This window comes from Copadichromis virginalis, linkage group LG23 (assembly GCF_057382275.1).
Source record: "Copadichromis virginalis isolate Kocher_CV1m ecotype Utaka linkage group LG23, C_Virginalis_male_GT1.1, whole genome shotgun sequence".
NCBI classification, from domain to species: Eukaryota; Metazoa; Chordata; class Actinopteri; order Cichliformes; family Cichlidae; genus Copadichromis; species Copadichromis virginalis.
Genome location: NC_140639.1, coordinates 26,243,249 through 26,256,478, shown reverse-complemented (window position 1 = coordinate 26,256,478; position 13,230 = coordinate 26,243,249). Strand labels below are relative to the sequence as shown.

General features: G+C 39.5%; 1 protein-coding gene across 1 annotated transcript in view; it reads left to right on the top strand.

The window, feature by feature from the left end:
• Window positions 1-13,230, top strand: part of LOC146681041 (aryl hydrocarbon receptor-like) — a 98,231-nt gene that overhangs the window by 76,482 nt on the left and 8,519 nt on the right. Inside the window, exons 3-6 of the mRNA XM_085447491.1 lie at window positions 6,449-6,639; window positions 6,720-6,809; window positions 12,710-12,824; window positions 13,027-13,166. Coding sequence (XP_085303617.1) covers window positions 6,449-6,639; window positions 6,720-6,809; window positions 12,710-12,824; window positions 13,027-13,166 — 536 coding nt within the window. The remainder of the gene's footprint in view (window positions 1-6,448; window positions 6,640-6,719; window positions 6,810-12,709; window positions 12,825-13,026; window positions 13,167-13,230) is intronic.

Below are 13,230 nucleotides of genomic sequence, written 5' to 3'. Positions count from 1 at the left end.
ACATCAAGCTGTATGCCAAGAGTGAACGAGACATCGATTCACTGATCCACACTACCAGGCTATACAGCAATGACATTGGAATGTCATTCGGACTGCAGAAGTGTAGTCGGATGATAACAAAGAGAGGGAAGGTAGTCAGAACTGAGGGGATTGAACTACCAGAAGGCAACATTGCAGACATAGAGAACAGTTACAAGTACCTGGGGATCCCGCAGGTGAATGGGAACCATGAAGAGGCCACTAGAAAAGCTGCAACCACCAAGTACCTGCAGAGGGTCAGGCAAGTCCTGAGGAGTCAGCTGAATGGTAAGAACAAGATCCGGGCCATCAACACCTACCCGTGATCAGGTACCCTGCTGGGGTAATAGGCTGGCCAAAGGAGGAGATAGAAGCCACTGACATAAAGACAAGAAAGCTCCTTACCATGCATGGAGGGTTTCACCCCAAGTCCAGCACCCTGAGGCTGTACGCTAAGCGGAAGGAAGGGGGCCGGGGACTGGTGAGTGTCAGCACCACAGTCCAGGATGAGACAACGAACATCCAAGAATACATTGGGAAGATGGCCCCAACTGACCGAGTGCTCAGTGAATACCTCAGGCAGCAGAAACCCAAGAAAGAGGAGGGAGACGAGGAACCATCATGGAAAGACAGGCCCCTGCACGGTATGTACCACCGGCAGATAGAGGAGGTGGCTGATATCCAGAAATCCTACCAGTGGCTGGACAAAGCTGGACTGAAAGACAGCACAGAGGCACTAATCATGGCAGCACAAGAACAAGCTCTGAGTACAAGATCTATAGAGGCTGGGGTCTATCACACCAGGCAAGACCCCAGGTGCAGGCTGTGTAAAGATGCCCCAGAGACAATCCAGCACATAACAGCAGGGTGCAAGATGCTAGCAGGCAAGGCATACATGGAACGCCATAACCCAAGAAAGAGGAGGGAGACGAGGAACCATCATATATATATATATATATATATATATATATATATATATATGTATATATATATATATATATATATATATATATATATATATATACGTATATGTGTGTGTGTATATGTATATATATATATATATATATATATATATATATATATATATATATATATATATATATATATATATATATACACACGTATACGTATACATACATACATATATATATATGTGTATATATATATATATATATATATATATATTTATATATATATATATATATATATATATATATACGTATACATACATATATATGTATGTGTATATATGTATAGATAGATAGATAGATAGATAGATAGATAGATAGATATATTCGCTGTCAAAATAAAAGACCCGCAACAGATAAGAAGTTGCAACGTGCGTTTGCATACATATAAAAGACACTGGTTTTGTCTGCTAGAGTGGGATTTTCACGGCATATTCTGCACCACATCTCTGTGCGTTCATCATTTGTTTGAAGCCAGCTCACGTTCTGCAACCACTTTTCCGAGAATATGTGCTTCTTTTGTGGTTCGGACTCCTTCTGACATTTCTTTGGAGGTGGAGGAACACCAAAGTAATTGCTTAAAGGAGCTTGCTTCTTCGACATCTTTAAGAGTTCTAAACAAATGTCTGTCCTCCTCCAGAAAATTTTATGTACGCAAACGCACGTTTGCATCTTCTTATCTGGTGCACGTCTTTTATTTTGACAGCAAATGCGCACCTGCGGACCACTTATGTGCACCCCTGCATATATACATATACATATATATATATATATTAGTGCTGTCAGCGTTAATCTCATTAAAATGAGATTAACGCCATAACCGCATTAACACGGCAAATCTCTGTCAACGAGTTAGAGCGGTTAGCACGTTAGTGCACTTAGCTCGTTAGTGCGGTTAGCTTGTTAACGCGTTGACGCATTGATATATATTCCCTGCTCCCTGCTGACAAATAAGCTACTTTGGCTACAATAATCCTGTAGCCACAGACTGTAGATGAGGCTTGTGTGGTGTCTGGTGATCGACTGGGTTTTGCTCATTTCAGTTGATTCCCTGAGACAAATGACTTCACAGTCATTTTACAGAGCTGTGGTTTCTTTGCATTTTTCCAGTGTCTCTTTTTGTCTCTGTTTTTACTTCTTGTCTTGTTTTGGTAGTTGGCTTTCTGTGGCACCTTTTGTTGTATTACTTCCTGTCTTTGTCTTTTCCCCCTCCTTAGAAGCTCTATGCATTTTTATAATCCCTGTTTGTCACCAAGCACTCCCCATACTTCCCAACACATTTTGATTCCTGATTTGAATCTTTTTGTTGTTGACTTTAGCTTCTGCGATTGTGTGGCAAACACTTTTTGGAGAGATCTTACGTTTTTAAATCTCCTATCAGTGTAGTGATGTTATGCAAGCGTACAATGCAGTTATTTAAAAGAATTCCATGTTAAACATCAAATGGGTACATGAAATGTGGCATTAAAAATGAAGGAAAAATAATCTATTCTCTATTAAGCCTATGTAACCAAAATATCAAAAACAAATGGAAGAACTTATTTTCTCTTCTTCTTTAAAATAAAATACTGGTGAAATATCTTTGGTGATGGGAACTGATGATGAGATATAGCAGACAACGTCAAATTGGACTCCTGGGAATGTGGCTAATCAGCATTTTTTCACTGCTGAATGACTGAAATCAGCCATGTCAGAAGTTCTTGTACAGTTTTTATTAGCATTACCTATAGCTGTCAACAACTGCCCTCATAGAGTTGCTAAATACCCCAACCTAAATGCCTATGGTTGTGCCGGGACGCTTCCCTGTGGGAATCTAAACCCATTAAGCAGGTAAATATTTCCTAGCTCGATAAACACAGTCAAAATAAAATCATGTCTGTACATAACTCCTCAGACTGATCCTGTAAATGCTGCTGTAGGCCTGCGAGAAAAAAGGATTCAGTATTCAAATTCATGACTTGCGAGAAGGCGTGAAATCGATTGGTGCTGTTATGTTTTCCCATAAATCATGTTAAATGCTGTGCAAAGCGTGCTGTGGGAGCAGTAAAACATTTGGCATGGTACCGGGGGGAAAACTTCCTGAGATGGGGGAGAAAGCAAAGAAGCATGGGATTAAAAATGAGTCTGTTATTGAAGTATGCATGTTGACACACCCACAGTGCTCGATGGGAACTTACTAAAAGAAGCCAATATGCTACCCACAGGTAAACAGTAATCATCTTTGAGCTGAGCTTTAAGCTTCATCCTGCATTTCATCATGCTATCATATAAAAAAAACAAAAACGGAGCATTGTAATGCAACTTTTCGTAATGTGGTTTAGCATGTTGTTATTTGTGCTCTGTGGATTTATACAATGAAGCTTTGTATGGTGAAAATCACACAGAATCAAATGGTCACTGTAAATTTTCCATGAACAGTCTCCAGACTGTTAACTTAAAGATCCTTTTGTTGTTATTTAGAGTCCAGCCATTATCTTATTGTTGTTTGTGCATTTGTTAGTACAGTTGCTTATATAATCTTGTGCTATGTATGAGCAGGTTTGGGCGTGAATTTTGCTGTTAATGTTTGCTTCTTCACCAAAGGTGGTATTTAAATTAAAATCAATGTCATGCTGTATCGTATCTTAACTTATTGTATTGTAAAATATCGTATGATATCACTGTATCATCCAGTATTGTGTCATTATCCTGTTTTCTCTTACCGTGTCAAGATGACTTACCCTTTTATAGCTTATCGTATTTTACGATATCATATCTCACATATCGTACAATATTCTGTCATAATGTATCATGACGTAGCTTGACATATGCGTTATCCACTTGTAGTGACTTTCACATATAAACTCTTTTTGATGTCATTTTTATAGTTTTTTTTAATTAATTACTTTTGTCCCAATTAAATAATACCATATCAGAGCTTGGAAGCACCCCAGCATTTTGTACATTCCAGTGTTAAGTCCATGCAGTACCATTAATTACAACATTTAAAGAAGAAACTGATTTCTATCTTTTACCAAGCTAAAGATGTAGCCGTCTCTGCAGGGTATGTTTCTTTGGCTTTTTGGTGTATTTTAATATTTGTACCAAGCGTTCCATACCTCAGATTATTATGTGTACCAGATCGTTTGTGTGGTCAAGAATGTGTCTTTTGATATAAACTCTGAAATGTAATGCTGCCTCTCTCTCTCAGGAAACTCACGCACTGACGCTGATGTGCCCAGTTTAGCCCACACTGGTACATTTCCTTTCCGTGTGCTTCAGTGTGTTTAACCAACCCATCTGGTTTGCTTTTCCTCCGGCATGTTCCTGTCTTTGTACCAGGCAAATATCAGATTATCTGGCTCTGGTGGTATTTTTATGGCTCCAAGCAAACTGAAGTCTTTCCCTTGGAAGATCCCAGTAGTTGGGAAAATGTTCCTGATATTCTCCGTGCTTGTTTTATTTAACCACATATTTGACTTTAAAGCAACTTAAACCAAACAGAGCATATCAAAACTGAATTATTTAACTTTGTGTCAAAAATTCAATAAAAGATCATCGAGTCGTTCGAATTCTGGCTTGAGTGCTCAAATCTGGTACTTTTGTTGCTTTTTCTGGCCATAGAGCATCACTAATATACCTGTACGTGTTACAGTGAGTTGATAAATTAGGGAGCTGTGTGTCTCCAATGACTATAATCAGAGATATTCACTCTCTATGACATCATTAAGATCCAAGAGTAGAAAAAACCCACCTCTTAAGGACTTCTTGTACTTAAACTGACTTTATTATTCAAAACTTTTCCCATGTTTAATCCACATTGGAGTTGCATTTTTTCCACAGCCTCTAGTTTTGTGCCTTTAATCATTTAGAAGACTTTGCTGAAGGCCCCATTTCAGAGAAAAGTTTGAGCTTGTCAAACATAATCATTGCAGGGAAGAGTTTCTTTCCTAAAAAAGCTCTGTGTGATTTTTGTTTTCAGGCAGTTATAATCCGAGGGTTTTTATCCAGTATCTCTAAATTATACACGAAATGCCTTTATGATTGTTTTGTTGGAGAAGAGGCTGCAACGCAACTCCTCTTGTGCTCTTAGAAAACCAGATCGATCCAAGCCTCTCCGGCAGCTCCCAGGGCCTCCGTCAACCACTTCACATGAGCTCTGTCGTCCAAAATGGCTGCCTCCCCGCTGTGTTTGGTCCATGGGGGGAAACGCCGAGGCCAACGGGTAATTTTGTGGCTCCGTCTGTTATCCTCATTCAGCCTGGACTTTTAACAAGGACGGGGGCTGAGCAAGCCTCCAGGAATTGAATTTCAAAACCCAGCGCTTGGGCTGGGACAGAAGCATTGCCAGTACTCTAAACCAGCAGTCTGCACAGAGTGAAGGCCGCCACTATTATTTTCTGGATTAATCGACTCATTTTTCATCTTTAAATCTGTTTCCCCTCCCCCTAAAACCAAAACAATTTCAATTTGCTATATAAAACTTGAAGAATAACAACAAATCAAGAAGCTGAACCTGTGAGATATTAGTAATTTTTGATGTTTAGAGTAGACATGTTGGAGCTAAGGATGTTTTTATAGTTTCAAGATTTAGTATTTTGGAGTTTTAAAGGCGTTCCAATGCTTGATTCTGTCAAATCACTGTGCTTTTTTAGTGTTGCTCTATATAAAAGCAAATTTGCACAGACCTTTTATGCCCTGTGAGAAAAAAAAAACACAAGAGCATCCTAAAAAAACTTTACAACGAGCTCTACAAGACAAGGAAAAGCAAAATACTGTGACGGTAAAAGACCAAGGCCGAAGAAAAGAAAAAATATCCAGAAGTGTAAAATGCATCTCTCAATATCAGTGCGAGACAAACAGTAAAAACCAACAAACCAACCGAGTGTAGTAAAAACACTCCAGACTCCTTCAGTCCTTCTTTCGCCCTTTAAGACCGGCTTCCATCTTCGAAAACCACCTGCTTCCTCCCTGAGGGGCTGTGCTAAGCTGCTTTGGGGCAGTTATTTTTTTCTCTTGTTTTTCTTTTGGATAATAGCTGATCGATAAGTGCCAGAAAGGGAAGAGGAAGAGAAGGGAGAGCAGAGTTACGGTGTTGTAAGATGACAGGAAGCAGGAGGCAGCTCCACCCTGATGGAAAGAGACAGTGATGTTCCGCTTTTGGTGTTTTTCTCACTTCATATTTCATCAGAGATTCTTGAGAAATTTGACAGTTTTGTAATAAGACAGCCAGCTGTTTCAAGATGAGGTCAGAGTCATGTTTGCATCACTTTTTATTTGTTTAGCACGTCTCAAACTGCATTCGGTTTGGCCCTGTGGGGTCTTCTGTGTTAAAACAAAATCAAAAGTGGAAAATAAATCCAACAACAAAGAAAAATAGTCTTTTTTTTTTACCCCCCCCCAAGCAATCCTCGTTGGTGTTTTAAATGTCATACACGTTTTAAAGCTTCAGCAAATTAACTGTTCATCTTCATCACCTGCAGCCACCATGAAGATGGGCCAGAACAACAACTCCAGCTACTCCAGCGAGCGGAGCATCATGTTTGGAGGAAACAGCGCGAGCTCGGCGCTGCAGCCATCCTCCGCAACCTCCACTGCCCCCTCCTCCTTCACGACTTCCACAGTGACCTCCATCGATGGGGTGAACTTCTCTGAGGGAGACCTGCTGCTTCAGGTAACGCCTTTCACATGCTTGTGGCTTATTTCAGACATTCTGATAGAACGAAGATGGTAAAGCTTGTTTTCGATCTCCAGGCGTTGAGCGGCTTCGTGTTGGTGGTGACAGCTGAAGGCTACGTCTTCTACACGTCCCCCACCATTCAGGACTTCCTTGGCTTCCATCAGGTATAAGAGAAACATTATGACCAGTACTTCAGATCCTTGCACCACATAAAAAGTGGGATAAAAATGTCAAAAATGTTCATTGTTATAGTAATATTTGATTTTTTTTTTGCATGTGAAAAGTGGTAGGATCTATCATGAAGAATTCAAATTATTTCCACCTAGCAGCATTGGAAGAAAAAAGCTTTGAAACAGTCTGAAAAGTGGCAGCAAACCAACAAAACGACCGTTTGGACTAATCTAGCTTGAAATTTTACCTTCCATGACCCATCATCCAAGAATTCAGGTGGAAAAAACACATGATGAACAGATGGTCAGTAACAGTTTAGTAACATAAAACTGTTTATACACAGAGCTCCTCATCAGGAAGTCAAGAATAGAAATCATAGCAGAAGAAAATAGATACCAAGTAAGAACTCCTTTAACCCTCTCAACCCTATCCCTACCCAACGCTGTATGTTGTTGCTGTTCCCTCATTGCCAAAATTTAACAACAACAAACACAAATTTCATGTTCCGATTGCCTAAGATTAGGTTTGGTATCAACCTCAAAGGTTTAATAAACATCTTTAAAAACTCATGCACACAATAATGATAAGAATTTTTAATAAAATGGAATTCTTGCAGTAGATTTTTCACTAGATCTCTCACAATGGCGTCTAATCTGTTTTTTTATTTGAGTAATAACCTGAAATTTTATGTTTTGGATAAACTTCCAGCAACCTTTTTGTCATTTATGGTCCAGTTTCTGATCATCTCGTCAGGCAACACTCAAAATCACAGAACAAAGGAAAAATCAAATATGTTTAATAATTAATCCCCAGCGAAGAAACCATCAACAACAACCAAGTTGCAGCTGGAGAAGCTGTGTAGTCTTGCTTGCTTGAGGCTGGTGGCTGATAAAGGGGAGATCATAGGTACTGTTGTATGACAAACCAAGAAATAAACACGGGCTTTGTTTATTCAAAGAATCGAAGCTAAAATGTGTGTAACTTCAACCAGGAGAGTAAGAAAGGAGCTAACAGGAAGTGGTAGTCTCTCCTATGCCAAACCTAGGCATGCCTCTGTGCACACTTGAGGTGTAGGCAGTTAGCATGCACAGCCCAAAGATTCTTAAATCAATACCACAAAGCCAGTAATGATTGCCAAGAGTATAACGCTGATGTGCCAAGCTAAAATCAAACCGTAGCCCAGGGGTGTCTCGCTCATTTTAGCAGCCTGGGGCACATACGCTCCAATTTGGTCTCAGCTGGCCTCAACCTGTGTAACCCTTCACTGTGCAGGTTTGATTTATTTTTACAAGACAAACATGGAAAAAAAATCAAGCTTTAGAATAAAAAGCTGCACTTTTAAAACTTTAAAGAGACTTTATTTTGAGTTTATTTTGAAATTAAATCTTATTCTAGCAAGAAGAACAAATACATTTGTATTAATGTCTTGATGAATTGATTCTCATCCAGGTAATGAAATCCCAGAAAGGGATATTTGAATTAAATAACAAGTGATATCGAGATGCTCAGGATTGTCCAGTTGTTCTAGTCGTCTCTGTTGAAAGTGTAACTTTTAAACTTTGCCACCTATGTGTTGTTTGCTCGTCCAGCAACAGTTAGTTTAGTGATTACTTAATGGGTCGTTACCTATACAGTGCTCAAGATCAAGGACCTATTTGTCATTTTACAGGCACATTTCCCTTTTCACAAGAATTACCGTTCCTTCCAAAGTATTTCAGTGAAATGAGATCAAATCATCCTTAATATGACAGTTTGCAAGTCTCCTTGGGATTCTCATTGTACTTAAACTGGTCCACCCGAGACCCAAGGAAAAACAGTATCTTTCAATGGGCTGGGGCTCAGGAGGATATAGCCAACCAGTAACCTGTGAACTGCGACTGATTCTGATTCTGAAATTGAAGGGTTTTTTTAAACGACCTAAAGGCCTGACAGTGAGGCTATGCCTTTGCACATAACTTGTCTTTGTATTTTAGAGTAAGGATGTACTAAATCCGAAGGCAGGCCGTGTTTTTCCTTTTATGGAGCAACAATGGTCAGTTTCCAGAAATTATCAAATCAGCTGGTAAAAAGAGAAGCCTGCATGCAGAAATAAGTTTTTACTGCACAAGAACCTGTTTCCACTTCAGTGACCTCCTGAACTCTGATGTTCCTCTTAAAAACCTCCTTTAACAGTACACCGCCGCATTTTTTCAGCCTTTCATCTAACAAGCAGTGGGTTTCAGTTCACATTTGTTGTCCATGAAAGTCAGGTCACACAGATTTCAATCTATTGCCTTCTTTTTTTCCTCACAAACACGGACTGCTTGTAAATCTTTTGACTTTTAATAGCTGATCAAAAACACAAAAAAATCTAACAAGGAGTATTTGACTTAGAATTCAAAATCAATCAGGGACTCACATTTAGAGATGTTGAAATGTTTCACTTCTACATGACCAATTGATGTAACAGGATCAAAAATAGTATTTTTCCAATTTTCAAAGTAAATCAAACAATTTTGCATTTTGTTCACAGTCACTTGTGATGCTTTGACTTGAATAAATACCTGCAGCCCCACATGGCATGCATGGATTGGTCCAATTCAGTATCAGGACCAGCCAGGGTCTGGCTGTGAATCATGTTTTCTGCTGTTCTTCTACACGTCCTGCAGTTCAGTCGTTGACACAGATCTTAGGCGTAGCGTATACGTTGGACTCGGTTAAATCCTTTTGAATCCATTCAAAGATTACAGCTACTTCAACCTCCATGATCCCACACAGCCTTGACCAGTTTATAATAGGTGACTCCACCTTCATAAGTCGGTCTCAAGTCAGTCTTTTTCTCATTTTGACATTTAGGTTGTTTTTGTACTTTGCTTGTTCAGCGAGTGAAATTCAGTTGCGTTAACATCAGCAGCAGCCAGTAAAGACATATTACTGGTGGGTACACCACACTTCTTTAAATAAAGCAGGAGAAATCATGCACTCCACTAAGATTTGGCCATAAAATCCAGTGACAAGGCTTCAGTGAGTCTTTTTCTCAGCTATAGGTTCCGATTAAATAAAAACATTTACCATTATACGTTTTTTGTCTTTGCTCATATAGATAGTGCGTTTCAATCACACAAACGCTTAATCTAAATTGGGATTTTGGAGAAACCCACAGCTGGTTGTGATTCAGATTCTTTCCTTTGACTTTAATAAATACCTGCAGCTCAATCAAGGTCTCCAGGTTGTAATGTTTTGTGCTCCTTTTCTGCACACCCTACAGGTCAGCTGATATATATGGATTTCATGAGTCTAAAGTGGACTTTTTTTGTAATGAAGCAGCTTTTGTCTGACTAAACCCTGTACTCCACCTAAGCTCTCAGATTTAGAACGGCTCAGGACGGTCAGGCAGGGTATAGTTAGTTAATGTGTGTAAACTGGCCCTATGGTTACCAAGCCTTAGAAACAAGCCACGACTCAGCAGTAGGGACATGACATTGTTGTAGTTAGACAAACAGCACTACAGGTTTTTACCCGACTTGTTACAGTACATCCTAAAAGTTACATCAGAAGCATTAACATTTAAAATGTGACTTTTGAAAAATAAAAAAGCTGCTTCATCACTTCATAAGAAAGATTTATTTTTTAAAGTTTCGGTATTTCGAATGACTAAGTAGTGGAGTTGTGTGGGACTCATGTGTCTGCGTTTGTTTCTGTGAGTATGTGTGCGTGCATGACAAATGCTTTGTGAGCGGTGAACTCTTGACTTATAAACAAATCCGTTTGAACCGGGGTTAAAGATGTAGTCTGTAGTCTGGGAAGAAAAAGCACAAGCAAAAGAAAAAAAAACCCTAAAAAAATGTTGCCCGGAGAGAGTGCACGTGGTAAACAGCCCTCACACACACACACACATTTGAACACTCGTTCACATGCATAACATGGTCTGAAGTGGGGCTGCAGATCAGGGCAGGAAACGTTTTGTTTTGGAGGCTGCAGTGACTTTTAAAGCCCCAACTCACCAGCTGCTTCAACTGTTTATGACTTTATAAAGTGTATTTATAGAGCAGCTCTGAGCACAGTCATGGAGGAGACAAAAGAGGAAACAGACGTGAAGAAAACGTGGAGATTACTGTAAAAATCAAGGGCCTGAGTATTTCTCTAGAAAAAGCCACAAATCCTCACTTTAGGACTGCTTTGTGCCCAGCAAATCCTCATGAGAAGTTCGAGGCCATTTTTCAGCGTCGCTCACAAAGGAGGGTTTTGTGTTGAGCTTTGTTTGCTGAGGTGTGGCTCTCTCAGCACCTTGCTCCTTTAGCAACAACAACAGCGCCTCTGTTTCCAGCCCCGTCCATCAGCTCTGACTGCTGGGAGCATTATTCGCTCCATGTGTGTTTACACCTGCATCATCGCTCTTGAACGCACCTCGGCAGGACAAACACTGGAAAGGTGGGAAGGCGTAGGACCGAGTCTGTGGAACCATTATTTAATATTTGTCGTTCTCAGAAAGAAAGTGACGTCCTTTACACCTTTTGTTAGTGCAGTTTGTGAGCCTGATGCTCACGAAAACCAGGATGGAGGTCAACATTGTTTACGTTTACTCAAAAAGCTTTAAAATAAAGGCAAGCCCACCTCTGCTTTCTGTCTCACAGTAGCCACAATGGTAATGTAATAAGTCACACTGTACAAAAAGTACAGCATTTGTTTAGTTATGGGAATAAAATGTCAATATCACTATATATAAATTCAAATTAGGTGTATGCATTTAATTTAAAAAGGTTTTAACAAGTTTCAAACTAGCTTTGGGTGTATTTAGTCAGATAAACATGCAAACACATTTACACAGAAGAAGGGTCTAAATTTCCTCCACACTACTGGAGGTACTTTTACGATCTTTTCATAAGTTAATTTTAATGTTATTGTGGTTTTGCATCGCTTGTTATTTCACACCTTTATTTAAGACATGTGAGGGTCATTTTCCTGTGTTGTATTAACAAAACAGGGTTGGGGACTTTTTTTTTTTTTAGGTAACTTTAACTTATGATAACTTCATTCTATGGGAGAAATATTTTCAGTCAAATGTAAATATGTACTGTGCAAAAATATTGCACCACCCTTCGTTTCTTTCTGTTTTGCTTCCAAGGAGCCAGACTGTTTTTTAAGGTGGCCTTGAGCAATAGTTTATTCAGACTTCCTGAAAGCAGAAGTCAGAACAAAAGGCAAAAAACATCCAAATGAAATTCCATCAAGAAGCCTGGAGAACTATTCCTGAAGACTTAAAGAAATTAAGAGTTTTTGATTACCTTTCTGGTGTTTTTTTCCATGGTGATTTTCCCTGCGTTGCATTTGCAATTTAACATATCATAATATTATAGTTTTTGGGTTTTTGTTTTTACAATTTTTTGTTTGTTGTTTAATGAGAGAACAGAAAAACATAAAAATGAACATAAATTCATGCAAAAGAGATAAACAGTTAAAAGACACAAACCAACTACAAAACCAACCAAAGAAGAAGAAAAGAGACTGCAAAGAGATAAAAAAGTAGTAAAACTGTTCTCACAGTGATGTGAAATCATAAAGGAAATGGGTGAAACTAGTAAAGAAGACACAAAGCAACTACAAAAATATCATGAAGCGATGTAAAGTGAGTGGAAAAAATAAACAAAACAAACAAAGTGAAAAAATCAAAGACATAAAAGCACTGTAGGAAAACTAGATGGAACAAGCAAAGGAGAAATAGGACATTGAACCAAGAAGAAAGATGATGGGTTGTAAGTGCAATTGATAAAATGAAGAAATAAGCTTAACTGAAAATATTTTAAAAGGTTAAAAAAGACAAAGCACTAGACGTGAAGAGCAACCGCTTGTGTCAGAGGAAAGTTTTGAGGTTGATTCGTGTCGTTAAAAATATGTTTCTGCTTCCTGCTTCCAGTCGGACGTCGTCCATCAGAGCGTGTTTGAGCTGATCCACACAGACGACCGAGCTTTCTTCAGACAGCAGCTCCACTTCTCTTTCAACCCAAACACAGAGGGCGCCGACGGCCCCAGTAAGTCTGCCCACACTGCACAGTGATCACACCTGTCCAGGTGACCTGCAGAGGAGGAGCCAGAAACATGGTCACGTCTCTTTGCTGCTGCAGTCTACATTTTCCAGTGTGATTTTGTGTATCTGCGGTGCTCGTTTTAATTCTTTTGCATCGTATTGCTTCATGTAATAATCTAAAGATGAATGTTTCCTCATCGCTCCAGGTGACCAGAGCAACCCTGAGATCAGCAGAAACATAGTGAGCTACGACCCGCATGCCGTCCCTCCAGAGAACTCGTCCTTCCTGGAGAGGAACTTCTGCTGCCGCCTGCGCTGCCTACTCGACAACTCGTCTGGCTTCCTGGTAAACACACACACCAACACGCCTCACTGCACCGGGATCCACAAGATGTTCCTGGCCTAAAGGG